Source organism: Centrocercus urophasianus, unplaced genomic scaffold, assembly GCF_019232065.1.
Source record: "Centrocercus urophasianus isolate 14NV4802_14NV808 unplaced genomic scaffold, USGS_Curo_1.0 seq_27, whole genome shotgun sequence".
Taxonomy (NCBI): Eukaryota; Metazoa; Chordata; class Aves; order Galliformes; family Phasianidae; genus Centrocercus; species Centrocercus urophasianus.
Genome location: NW_024884833.1, coordinates 9,925,166 through 9,939,550, shown reverse-complemented (window position 1 = coordinate 9,939,550; position 14,385 = coordinate 9,925,166). Strand labels below are relative to the sequence as shown.

The following is a 14,385-nucleotide window of genomic DNA, read 5'->3' as shown; positions in this document are numbered from 1 at the left end:
GTATGGAACAAACAAGGGATCAGGCCTAGTCAGCATGGATTCATGAAAGACAGGTCCTGCTCAAACAATGTCATCAACTTCTATGACCAGACAACCTGTCTAGTGGATGAGGGAAAGTGAGTGTAGTCTATCCGGACTTGAGCCCTATATAAGGATCTGGACAGGGTAGATCAATAGGCTCAGGCCAACTGTATGAGCTTCAACAAGACCAAGTGCTGGGTGCTGCCCTTTGGTGGCAGCCCCATGCCAGATCGGATGACCTATTGAATGTCAGGGCTAATTGTGTGAGTAAGGTCCCTTTGAACATACGTGATTCTATGACTCTATGTACTCACAGGAGAAAACCCCAAAACATCTAAAACACTTTACTTACTTTTGCTTTAGTTAAAGAATTAAAATCTTACTAAGAAAGTGATGAACATGAAAAAAATATCTTCAAGTTCCCTTTTGAAGTAAGATAGCACCAAGGAATATCATTATTTAGCAGGTATAGCGGAACTGTATTAGTTTCAGTAGTTAGTGATTCTAAGATCAGTTAGTCATAGTTGTACAAGTCAGTACATTTCACATACACATCTAAAGCAACTCTTTTTTTTTTTTTTTTTTTTTTTTAAAATTTATTGAGCTGTTCCTAGTAGACTAAAATGCAGTAGGAAATGGAATGTGATGTGATGTGATAGGCAAAACAAGTCTTGATTCAAAGAAATGAGATTACTCCCACATCAACTATCCCAGAATTTAATTAAGTCTACTACAAGACTAAGTTCTGGTTCTGAAGGTGAAATCTTATCAGTGCTGCAAAGGCTGGCAAATACATCATTATCCAAACTTAGCTATTATTCTAATCTTGAATATAAAAACCTCAAGGAAGTCACAGTTCCTCCTTTTCCAGGAAGTTCTATGTGTGAATAACAAAAACATGCATACAGGTACAACCAACAGAAGCAACACTATGAAAATGAATATTCCTGGCTCTTGAATATGGAGCTATGGAACATTCATCTCTACTGTGATTTGAATCTCCTCTGCACAGCACTTGTGTCAGAATAATGCCTAGATTTGTTAACGATGTAGGAGCAAAAAAAAAAAAAAAGAAAATTGTACAGAGAAGAATAAACAGCATTAAAAGTAGATCTACATACTTCTTTTGGTGTGATTTCCTCAGTTCTTTTTCCACATTTCCATGTCAATTTTCTAGAGCCAGCTGGGTCTGCCCAAGTATACAACACTGCCTTGTTTGGCTGAAGACAGCCTTCTAATTCTCTGAGGGAACTAGAACAAATTTAAAAAAGCAAGAATATTTACCTTTTCAAGTAATGAAGGTGAAAGCTGGAAAAAACAACAAGCAGGTAGAAAAAAAACAAAAAAACATACCAAAAATATACTCAGCACTATAATAAATTCACTAAACTTCAAAAATACATATTAATACTTATTAAAGTATGCACACTAGATTTGTAAAAATCAATTTCTTTCCCACTTGTGAATGAAAACAATTAAGTATAGAAAAAGTAGACAGTGGTACTTAGAGATTGAAAAGAAAATTCAGGACTTGTGCTGTCTAACAAAATTGTTCATAATCTTTTGTTTAGGAAAGTTCTCCTTTATATGATTTGCTAGAGCGAAAATAGTTCTTGAATACAATGAGTATTTTCAGGCAAGCCAATTTTAAATTATATTACCCTCACACACAGTTGAAACAGGTAGACTCTTTTTCCATAGCTTTCTGGTCTCTTTCAGGAGCCTGTCCATTGTCATGTATGTAACAGAAGTTACATATATATGTATTAAATCACAGTGGGGAGGCCTAAAATCCCACCAATAAGATGACTGATTTTTACAGATAAAAACCATTCCTTAACTTCAAACAACATTACAGCAAGAGTTTAAGTGAAATCAAGACAAATTTCCAGTGATTGCAGATACTCAATCTAGCTTAATAATTCTTACACAACTACCTGTTAGTCTATTAGTCTCTGCTTTTCTGTAACATTTTAGCTCACAAATTTTGCTAAATCTTCACAAAACTTGGCAGCAGAGGACAACTTTGAAATCTAACTACATTTCCAGGTCAACTATTAGTTATTCTCTGACGTAGGTTCATGCATGGTTCCAGAACAGCTAAATAAATCCTTTGCTATTAGAGAGGAAATGCAAGTGTCAAGGACATAAAATTCTTAAGAAGTGGGACCATTGCCTCTTTAGCTCAGAAAACAACTTAATTACTTCCAGAACCAGGTGCTTTGTGCTATGTAACATAATTATTGATATTTATGTTCAATTTATAAAGCAAAAAATCTTAGGTACTCTAACAAAAACAGATATTGAATTTCTAAGAAATAGGCTTTCTTCTCCATTATTTCAGCTTAGGTATTTGAAATGAAAAGAGAATTCTAGATACAGAAGTCCATCTAGACCTTCATAGATTGCTTATACAACTAAAAAAGCATGTTCCTGTGAAGGAAGATGAAAGTGCTTTATAATCCATCAGATAAATGCTTCTCTGCATGGCACTCATTTATTTTCTCCATTATTAAGCAAAGAATGTTGATGTGTCTATTTTAATTCTGCATGTAATTTAGTAAATGTACACAACTGCCCTAAAAGCTTGTAATGGAAGGCTAAAAGCTTAAAGTGCAACATTAAAACAGTTCCATACGTATATAACATACACATGCGTAATAACAAGCTATCTGGAGAAGAGGAGGCTCACTGGAGACCTCATTGCACTCTACAACTTCCTGAAAGGAGGTCGTGGTGAAGAGGGATTTGGCCTCTTCTCCCAGGTAACAAACAGAACCCGGGGAAATGGCTGCAAGTTGTACCAGAAGAGGTTTAAGTTAGACATGAGGAAAAACTTTGTCACTCAGACAGTGATCAGGCAATGGAATGGCTGCCCAGGGAGGTGGTGGAGTCTCTGTCCCTCACCGTGTTCAAGAGGCGTCTGGATGAGGAGCTACAAGATATGGTTTAGTGGTAGCAATGGTGATGGGAGGATGGTTGGAGTAGATGATCTTATAGGTCCTTTCCAACCTTGTGATTCTACGATTCTATGAAGCTAGCCTGAACTATCATCACCACAAAAATCAAACTGCAACAATAGTTACTGTTGCTTATTTACCAGTAAGCAGACATGGTTATAATACATTAAATAATAAGTGGCATAACTGCTTGTAGACATGGACAGTAAAAAAAAAACTCTTACACACCTTTGTCCATACTCAATAATTTCTTCTTCAGTATGGTTTATTAACAGAAATGGTGCTGCACCATCATGGTAATCAGAAAAGGTAATCACTGTAGAATGTTCAGTCAAGTTGACATCCACTGTAATCCCTCCAAGCTATCAGATGTAAAAAATTACATAGTAAATAACAGCAGAATTCTCTTCTAAAAGCAAATATAAATATTTCTAAAAACTTGTATAAGATGAAACCATCACACGATAAAACAAACAGTATGTTTTAACATGCCTATTATATATTTTCCTAACCACAGCATTATTAGAAAACAAGCAATGCATTCAGTAACTAAAACTATGGAGAATTTCTATAATCCCAAAATATAGGCTACTGGTAGCACAATCTTCCTTGAACCACTCATATGAAATAATATCCCACAAATATTCTGCTAATAAATATCAAATATTTTAAATTGGTGCTAGATGAGGCTAAATGTAAATTTAGTCACATCAAAGTTACTTTTCAAAGTAGCAGTTTCATTTTACAACTAATGTAAACACTTCTCAGTCTTTGCTAGGGAATGTTGACAAAACCTTTTAGCTTTGGTAGTTCATTTCTCAGAGGAAAACTTATAATGAAACATCTACGTCTATCTTCGTGTTACATACACACACACACATATACATACATTTTTTCCCTAGCTAAACTTTGTAATACTTTATAGAGTAGAAAACATTGCAGAATGGAAGTGGGACATGCCTTTATGTAGTTTCCAAAGGTAACCATTTACCTTGTTGTCTAAATGCAGTAAAAGACAGTTTTCTTGCTTATCAAAATTTATCTTCTTTGGTGGGAGATTTGAATTTTCAACTCTAACAAGCAGTTTGTTGGCATCATTTTCAGGCCAAAAGGGAATACACTAAACAAACAAACAAAAAAACTCAAATATTTTGAAGTAAATGAGAAGACAAACTAGGTATTAGAAGGCATTCCACTTCAGCCCAATGTTCTTTCCTAAAATTTCACCCAAAATTGTAGTTGAATTTGATCAGAAACAGTTACAACACCTGAAATTAATTACTTACCTGAACACAATGAGCTGATTCATAAATAAAATGGATAAAATAAAATTCAGACACAAAATGGATAACATTTTTGAAATCCCAAGTATAAAGCAGAGCAGAGCTAAAACACCAGTGGCCTTGATTGTTATAAAAATAAAAAAATAAAATAAAAAAAATGCACAATCACATTTTTTTCGTTAAAAGATTTTTTGTTAAATAAGTATAAATTAATTACAAGGCAATTTCATAATGACAATCAATGACAAAATATATTCATGTAAATATACTGCTACATATCTTGAGTAAGCAGAGTATTGGCTCACTTTCTAAACTTTTGTAATATATAATACACATACATACTCATATAAACGTGTATATAAAACAGAAATAAAATATGAGCCTTAGGCAATCAAACCAAAGTGTACATTCTGCTTTTTTCATCCACAATTGAAATAATCCCCTCTGAATTTAAAAATTAATAGTGAACAATATTTTAAGTTTACATTCTAGGTAGACAAAACAGGGAGAAATGAAAGAAAAAAAGCTTTAATACTAACTAATGAAAAGTCTGCAGCTGATTAAAAGATTCCTGCAAAAAGAAGAATTATTCATAATCTCAAACATGTTGGAACGCACTCACAGTATTCATATAAAGTTTATGGTGGCTCTGGTGCCCAGAATGAAATGACCAGAATAAGTCAGTGTCAAGATGCACCATCTTTCCTATCTGCCAAACCATTCACCTGTAGCATTCAAAACTGCAAATTCATCTCTTTCCGATGCAGATTGAGATACCAGATGTTTTTGTTCAATTATATTTGAATCCTAGAGTTGAATCATCAGTGGTGAAAGACTAGTTCACCAACTTACCATGCCACTAAGTTCCCTTTCCCATTGTTTCTCACACCACAGGAAGCAGGAAAACAAAGGAAAAAAATATAGTTAAACAGCAAGATTGAAGATATTATCTACTCCAACACCAAAGGAAACATAAATTTTGTAATATACTAGCATAAAGTATAGCAAGTAAGTCTCAACATAGGAAATCTCAGAGGAAATTCAAAGAGAATCAGTCAACAGTAAATGAAAGTTTTAAAGAAAAACTAAAACAAGTAAAAAGGCTTAGTTAAGAAATAAGTCACAAAAGTAACCACAGAGAATTGAAATGCATTACCCTCCTGCAAAAGTCTTCAGTGCTTTAGGCACAAAGTGGTACTATTTCCAAATGTTTTGCTACACGATTCGTTAGATTGGGTATTAAGAAAATATTCTTCACCAACAGGTGGTAGGATACGGGAACAGGTTTCCCAGGGCAGTGGTCAGAGCACCAAGCCACTGCAGATCAGAATGTGCTCAGATAACACCCTCAGACACATGATTTGATTTTTAAGTAGTATTGTGCGGAGCTGTAATTTGGCATTGATGATTGCTGTGTGTCCCTTCCACCTGGGAATATTCTATTCTAAGTGCTTCATCAGACATCATACTTGTACCTCTGTACTTTGAACACTAATCTGACTTTCTATTCTAGCATAACTGTGTCAATGGACAAGGGAAGCACCACTGACGTCATCTGTCCGGACTTTAGACATGGTTCCTCATAACATCTTTCTCTCCAAAGTGGAAGGATATGGATTTGATAGGCAGACTGTTTGATGGACAAGGAATTAATTATGAGATTGTACCCATAGTAGTGTTCAATGGCTCAATGTCTGGATGGAAATCAGTGATGAGTGGTGTCCCTCATGGATCAGTACTTGGATCAGCACTCTGGAATCAACAGTAGGATCAAATACACCCTCAGCAAGTTTGCACATGACACGAAACTGTATGGTGTGATTGACAGAACTGATGGACAAGATGCCATTCAGAGAGACCTAGACAGGCTCAAGCAGTTGACACAGATGAACCTCATGACGTCCAACAAAGCCAAGTGCAAGGCCTTGCAAGTGGGTTGTGGCAACCCTCACTATCAGTACAAGCTGGAGGATGTAAGGATTGAACACAGGTCTCTTGAAAAGGATTTCAGGGTACTGATGGATGGTAAGCTGGACATAAACCTGCAATGTACCCTTGCAGCCCAAAAAGCCAACCATATTCAAGAAAGAGTGCTCAGCAGGTTGAGGAAGGTGATCCCAACCCTCTTCTCTCTCTTGAGAAATCTCCTGGAGTACTGCGTCCAGATGTGGGGTACAGGAGACACAGGGACCTGTTGGAGCATGTCCAGAGGAGGGTCTCTAAAAGAATCCCAGATACAGAACGCCTTCTCTAAGACAACACACTGAAGGAGCTGAGGCTGTTCAATCTGAAGAAGAGAAGTCTCCAGAGAGACCTCATAGCAGCCTTTCAGAATCTAAATGTGGGATATAAGAAAGGGATAGGCTTTTTTGAAGGGTCTGTTGTGAAAGGACAAGAGGAAATTATTTCAAACTCAAAGAGATAGATTTAGATTGGATGCAAGAAAGAAGTGCTTTACAATAAGGGCTGTCACAGATTGCCCAGAGATGTAGATGTCGCATACTTGGAGACATTCAAGGTCAGACTTGAAGAACTCTGAGCAACCTAATCAATCTTTTAGATGTCCCTGTTCACTGCAGAGGATTTAGATTTGATGACTTAAGGGTTCCTTCCCACTCAAATTATTCTATGATTCCACACTTAGCAGCAATCTCAAGCACAGATACGGTCAACATTTTCTTTCTCTAAGGATGCATGCTGGGCAGCTCTCTTGGAATAAATATAATTTAAAGAACTGTTTGCCCTTGTTAAGCCATTTCACGCCACTCAAAATGTACCAACTCCTTCCTATTGCAAGACTTGAAGAGCAACTAATTTCTCTTAAAAATAGAAATCGAAGTTTAACAGATCAACTCCTTTCCTGACAGGACACATGCCCAAGACTAGAGGGGCTATACTCAAGCACTGCTTTTTCCCTGAGAAGACAGCCTATCATTAAGAAAGTTCGGATAAACTGAGAAGCAGAAGGAAGAACTCTGCTTAACTTAAGTGGACAAAAGCGAATGAAGAAAAAAGAGGAACACTGAGGGGAAGTGAACTAAGCTGAGATATGAGCTTAACACATTAGTAAGCTTGTCTCTATTCTAGATATTCTCTCTTCAAGACCTATTGGAGAAGGAAATTGAGAGATCATTCTTCCTAAAAAGCAGCATGCTTTCAGCATTTACATTATTCCATATTAAACCTAACATTACCCCCAAATACTTTCCTTCTGCTATGTGTTCTGAAGAAAGTTCACAATGTGAAAATTGAGATGTACTGAACTCAAAACATACACACAGAATTCAAGGCACATACAGAAAAAAAATTGTATCAGACACACGAGATATTGCAGTGCCAGAAGTAAAGCTGCATGCCTAGTCTACCACAGAGCAGACTTTGTCAGCACAAAAGCTGCCATTTCTGCACCACTTGTCCTAGATGCAAGCACCAGGTCAGTCAAACCACTGAAATAAATGGAACAGAAGTTTCAGTGCCATATGGAGAAACATAATAGAGTAACAGCCCTCATACTACTATTTATGATGCAAGTAAAAGAGAAAATATTCCACTTATTGTAAACATGGTTTACATTTATATTTCCAAAAGTTACACTGAGAAAAGATAACACAACACAGGAAACTTACTAAAAAAGCAGTGTATTCAGACATAGTCACAGAATACTGTGCATATCTTTTAAATGTTTTAACTAATTTACACCTGAAAGAGTTTCCTTCGTAAGCTTACCTGTTGCAAAACAATTGGTATCCACTTTTCCTTGCCTTCTTCAGCTACTTCCAAAGTGTATTTGCTTCTATTTGAGATCATAAAAAATGGAGTGAAAGTTACAATTCTAGTAATATTGAAACTGCTGTTGTTTATAGTGACACCGACCTATGAATAGAAAAAAAATAGTTAGATGCAGTTCTGCTCTGACTTCATTTACATTTCCTGAAAGTATTGAGTTCAAAAGATAAACTTCACTTACTTGATAATCTTTTTTATGACTCTTGCATTTCACTGAACCATGACTTCCAACAGTGTCCAGTGAAAACTGATCAGACAGCTCACTGTCCGTTACCATAAGTTGAACCTATAAAGAAGCAGCTTGTATCAATTTTCACTTTACAGACACTGACCTCTGGAGTCACATGCAGAGTACACGTGTATACATACAAACTTAAGCACATACTGAAAACACCAATATTTTTATGCATAAGACACAATTGCCAGTATTGATTCATTCCTCAATTAGTAGTAAGCACCATTAACAGTCTCTTAGCAAAGTCAAATGGTAAATTACAATTAAAACACAACTCACTAACATCTCAGACAGAATCTAATAACCACAAATGCAAGTATTCAACTTCCAAGTACCACAGCTTCACATTCTTAAACAACTTCTAAGCATTACTTAGAGCAAGGACTTTATTGGTGTAGCTTAAATGAGATAAAGGATTGTTTCTTTTTCAGAGAACACTTCTCAGTGGTTTTCCTTCCTGATAAAAGATGAGCATCTCTTTCTTAGAGTATCTTTGATAAATTTCCTCAAGTATATCTGACAATATACTTTAAGGTTGTCTTTAGACAGAAGTGCATTAAGTTTCATGATTTTTACAGAACATGAAAGTGTAGATAGCTTTCAAAGTAAAAAAGATAGAGGGAGTCAGATTTTACTAACTGTGATACCTTGTTATTTTGGAGGAAGTTTTTGGGCTGGAAAGAAAACAGCAGCGGCTTTTTGCAATCTGGAGGATGCTTGCGGTGAATGCCATCAGCTTTGTACTGCAACATTCGACCAGTTTTATTTACCATCCAGTATGGGCTGTGAATTGCTATAACCATTTGCCCAGTTGTGTACGTCACGTGGACAGCAATGTCCAGCTCAGTCTTATCCAACTCTGTGATGCAGTAAAATGTTGTGAAGCTGATATCTGGTAAGTTACTCTTTATATGGTACTCGCTTTTCCAGTTTTGATCAAGATAATTAAGCAGCTCTAACTCCAGTTTTGTTTGATCCAAGACTGCATTATGAATCTGGGCTGAACATCCATCTTGCAGAGTGTCATATTTGTTCCCATTTCCCTTAAAAAAAAAAAAAAGAAGTCACAGTTAAAACCCATATCAATATTGATATTATATATTTCTAATATATTTCTATATACTTCTATTTTTAAAAATCAACATGAAAGTTATTTGAGAAAAACAATAAAATGTTTGTTACACTATTTAACTGTGTTACATTCTTTAAAGTCTATCTTAATACCACATTTTATAAAAAAAAAAAAATAACAACAAGTTGTCATTAGTGTTTAAGACAACAAATCTGTCATCAGGTTTAAATCAACATAATGACAGACTTCCTCAACTCAGAATTTATTTCACAAGATTCATAAGAGAGATACAGAAAATAAACTGTTACTTTCAAGCATGTGGCAGAAATCATAGTCCCTAACTCCAGTAATTGTGCATTTATGATAAAATGCTATGATGAGATTATTCTACTATTCTACTTCAAATACTAGTTATTAAGATCATCTGAGAAAAAAAGCATTTCAGTGTATTCTATAACTGTATCATTAAGTAGTAGGACATAATCTAGACATATGCACAGACTAGGACATTTTGTACTAAGGAACTAGTGATGATATTGTACATGTCTTAGGAGTTTTAAATGAGAGCTGCTGGTGCTCAGCTTTCAAAGGCCCACTAACAGTCAAAGGGCACTTAATTTCACCTGGAATAAATATTCAGTTATGCTGTAATTCAAGGAAAAACTTAGCAAAAAGGCAGCAGTGGGGTAATTCCTTAGCACAGTACTGCTAGAAGTTAATGACAGTCTGTGAAAGCACATAGAACATTATGTAGGATGACCTAATTATAATGCTTGAGGCAGTCATAATCTCTAGGAAAAACTAGTGTTTAGTTAGGACCAAGATACACATGGAAAAGACAAAGCAGCTCTCTTACAGGAGTAAGTTTACACAGCATAAATTTCTCTTTGCCTTTGTATCTGAAGTATGAGTTAGTACTGACTATTAAAAACACCATTTTCCCCCATTCTGATGTCACTTCATTTCTGTAGATACAGACTTCCCTGCAATACCTTTAAAGTCTGCTTCATAAGAACAGTAAAAGAAGCAGTTTATTTAAATACAGATTTCAATTAAATACGGATTTCAATTAGCTAATCAGCTTTCATACAAAAACAGGCAACGTCACAAAAACTGGAACACTGAAGAATTACCTCTACAGAGTAAGTTATGTGATAGGGAAGAAGATTGTGGAGAAGCACAGAAGGCCATAAATGTACGACATATGGAAAATCCCACTCATCATCTGAACATAATGAAGATGTCAATGTGTCTTTTACAGCAACAATATTGATGATAAATGAGTGATTAGTCGACCTCACAGACTGGCATTTCCTTTGTAATAAGCTGTCAACATTTTTCATAATTTCGTCAAAAGTAATTCCTTCACACATATCATATTCTCCATCCACTCCATTTTCATTTGCTATGGGTAGCAAACTCAGTTTTGATCTGTAAATGAAAGCATTTTTAAACACTCAGTATGAGATTGAATATTTTAATTACAAAAAAGTAGGATGTATTAACACTCTAGTATTTGGATTTTTGAAAATTTCTGGCAGTAACTTATTGCCTGCCTTTGTCTCATTTGAGTATGGAAGCTAAAGGTAGATTAGGTCACACAGGTTCCTGGAGCATCATGCCAGTTGCAGTTTTCTGCCTCACATTGCCACACACTTTATTTAACAAAAAAAAAAGAAAAAAAAAAAAAAGAAAAAAAAAGGAGGCTGATGGAGGTTGTTAAGGAGGTGCTACTGAATTCATTTACAAGAGCTGCTATATTCCTTTTCCAAGGAAAAGATCAGACTAAGCAATCCAACTCTTACGGATCTGTAGGAAGTGCCTTTCTTTCTAGTCACATTAGGCACTAGATTTATGGATTTTTTGTAGTCTTGGCTTTTTTAAGGCAACTGCTTTGACCCAGTCAAGATGCTTCTTGACTAAGATTTGTCAGTTAATGTTGCATGCCTGTACAAAGAAACTCACCAATGTATCTGTGCAAGGAATCAGAAAGTTGCAAAACCTTTTTAGTAAATAATCTTATTAAATAGTCTTATTTAATAAGATACAGATAGTTAGAGACATTCATGAAAATAAGAGCACTTTCAGTGCACTATAACTTACTCAACTAAAAATGAAATCGAAACAGAAGGACTGCTGTCAATGCCTTGTGACTAACATGGAAGCATTCTATAACTTTTATGACTGCTTTGCAAACTTCAGCACATAGAAAGTTATATATACTAATACTTGCCAGTACATGCTTATCATCATCAAAAAGAAAAAAAAAAAAAAAAAAGGATGGATGTTTAGGTGAGAACAGAAGGAAGAAGCCTTAAAAACTGTCAAAACAAACATCTGTCTACAAGTTAGTAACAGATTAGATAAACAGTACACACACACAATTTCAATTGGGTATTAGTTTGCAGGTGTTAATAGCATAGATATACTGTAAGACAAGTCTTTCAAAAACTGACAAGCCCTATTCTACATCAGTGATGTAGTTTAAGTGTATTACATTCAGTGTTACATTTCAGTATCCCTCTCTCTAAAAAAATAGGGAAAAAAAAAGAGAGAAAAAAGAAAAAGCAGCTGTAACTAGACATCATTCCATCAAAAAAAGGTCTTTTGTGTGAATATTAGGTAGCAAATGGGAAATGGACTTTTATTTTTTAACGCAGTTACTTGCATACAACAATCAGCAACATATTAGCATATTATTGGATAGCAGAATAATCTAATAAACTACCTGTATGAGGACAATGGTATGTTGAATTCATTCTCTGGCGATGCAGTCCCTAGACATCTTCCTTCATCAAAAATTGTGAAAGGGATTGAAAAATGATTCCTTATCTAAACAAAATAAAAATCCAGCAATATACATAAGGAAATACTTGTTAGACAAACTGTTGAGTCGAACAGAGCACAGAAGTACTTTCTCACTATTTATCTTACCCATTTCCCATTCAAAGTCCAGCATTTCAAAAGGATTCTCTAATAAAATCTAATCAGAAAATCTAATTGAACAATGTTTTGCAATCTGAACTCCAGCTCCCTCACATCCAACGTTTTAGTAGCTTTGAAAAAGCTTTTTATTTTTGAAAATCTCTTGTAATCTATTTTATAATGCAAAGCATTATACTAGCAAAGTCACATGAATTGTTGAGATCAGTTTGTAAACTGCTTTTTGAAATGATTTTTTAAAGACTATAAGGTCATCTACATTCATTAAAAAAAAATATATATATTTAAAATGTAAATGAAACTACAATGCAGAGAAGGATCCTGGTTATATACCTGGATAGGAGAACGAATAGTTATCATCTTGCTTCCTTCAACAGTATCAATTTGGCAGACAATGGACCTTTCAACACCTGACTCCTCATGTCTTACTCTGTAAATACACCGACCCACTTTGGTCAGCGGAATCTTCTCGACAGTAGAATGATTATGTGGACCTAGAATTTGCAAAGCCAGAAACAAAACATTCAAAAGGAGAATTAACATACACTTAAAAAAGAGAAAGAAGTGTTCAAGAGTATTTTCTAAAACATTCAATCTGTAAAAAAAAATTAAAAAAATTAAAGAAAAAAAAGAAAAATTAAAGCAGATTGAAAAGTACAACTGTCCCTTCTGGTCTAACTGGCAATCTTGTGGTGGGACCAAACAGGAAAGATTCCTTTTTTCTCCACACAGGAAAAGGAGTAAATCAACATGTAACTTAAATACACTGCAGGTTTGCCTCTGCTAGTAGTATCAGTGCCTACAAATAAATGTTTACAAAATATTATGGCTTATTAACAAGGTATTGCACATATATATTGGAAAAAATAATTCAACTATAAACAAATAATCTGTCACAACTGGTTTGAGAGATCAGTCTTGAAAAACTGTCAATTGGTATAAGAAACCAACATATATGGCTAACTCAAACCATCAAAAACAGTTAATTTTAGCTACAACTATATTTAAAATATTTAAAACAGTTTTTCTTGACTTTTCCCTTAAGGAAACATGCATATATACAACCCCCAGTACCGTTACAAACAAAAATGTTGTATAGACAGCTTCATTATGTATTAACATATGAATATAAACAAAAAAAAGAAATTGCAATAAAATTATGAAATAACGATTAGTAATCTAATAAATTATTATAATGGCAAGTTTATGCTACAGAAATTAACAAGATATGCATGACTTTTAGCTAAGAAGGCCATATAAGCATTTCAAACACTAGCATGCATCTACAATCCAAAGAAACAATGCTTTCATGTCAATAAACACTGGATGACCACGTGACAAATACAAGGTGCATCACAAAGTATGTACAAAAAATGATGGTTTATGAATTTTGGAACTTACAGATCTGAATATAAAACCTTTTGCTACTCAGGGTTGTCATTGCTGTGAACTGTTCACTCTCACTTTTAGTTCTGACATATTCCATATTTAAAGTATCTCCATCTTTTAAATCAAATATTTTTGCTCCAAATTCAACATTGAGGACACTGAAAGAATCACTAGGCAAGACAGTGATGGCAAGTCCCAAAGAATTTATTAGTACAAATGGCGCTCGGTCTTTTTTGAAGATATCTGAAGTTTGACTAGCTGCTTCAGCAAATGCCTGGAAAGTAAAGATACAAATTACAAACGTATGGAGTAAGGCTTCAACAAGTGAATTTGTGCAAACATTCACTTAACAGAAATCTGACGCTGTACAGTAAAGTTATCTTTCTTACCGTTCCCAAGTTACTCAACATTTGCAGTCCACATTTGGATAAAGTAATATTCAGCTGGTCTTTTGAGGAAACGCTTATTACTGTTTTATATTCTGGAACTTTATAGTTTTCTTCTTCTGCATCTGATTCAACTAATGCTTTTTTAGCTTTCTTCTTCATCTGAAAGAAGATATACTTTTTTAAGAATTCTTATCTGATCATTTTTTCTACAGAGGAAGTTTCATCTCATGACTTTTTATTTCCTCTCTTCTTCCCACTTCTATGCTCTGTACTGATATTCCTATTTCATTCATATTTCTACTTTCAA

The 14,385-nt window shown here is 34.8% G+C and overlaps 1 protein-coding gene across 1 annotated transcript in view; it reads right to left on the bottom strand.

The window, feature by feature from the left end:
* The window catches only part of VPS13A (vacuolar protein sorting 13 homolog A), a 91,870-nt gene that overhangs the window by 29,990 nt on the left and 47,495 nt on the right, over window positions 1-14,385 (bottom strand). The window contains exons 38-48 of the mRNA XM_042826738.1: window positions 14,079-14,237; window positions 13,702-13,963; window positions 12,634-12,794; window positions 12,086-12,189; window positions 10,491-10,788; window positions 8,933-9,328; window positions 8,232-8,336; window positions 7,991-8,137; window positions 3,973-4,101; window positions 3,210-3,343; window positions 1,143-1,272 (exon numbers count right to left, since the gene is read on the bottom strand). Of these exons, the coding sequence (XP_042682672.1) occupies window positions 1,143-1,272; window positions 3,210-3,343; window positions 3,973-4,101; window positions 7,991-8,137; window positions 8,232-8,336; window positions 8,933-9,328; window positions 10,491-10,788; window positions 12,086-12,189; window positions 12,634-12,794; window positions 13,702-13,963; window positions 14,079-14,237 (2,025 nt within the window). The remainder of the gene's footprint in view (window positions 1-1,142; window positions 1,273-3,209; window positions 3,344-3,972; window positions 4,102-7,990; window positions 8,138-8,231; window positions 8,337-8,932; window positions 9,329-10,490; window positions 10,789-12,085; window positions 12,190-12,633; window positions 12,795-13,701; window positions 13,964-14,078; window positions 14,238-14,385) is intronic.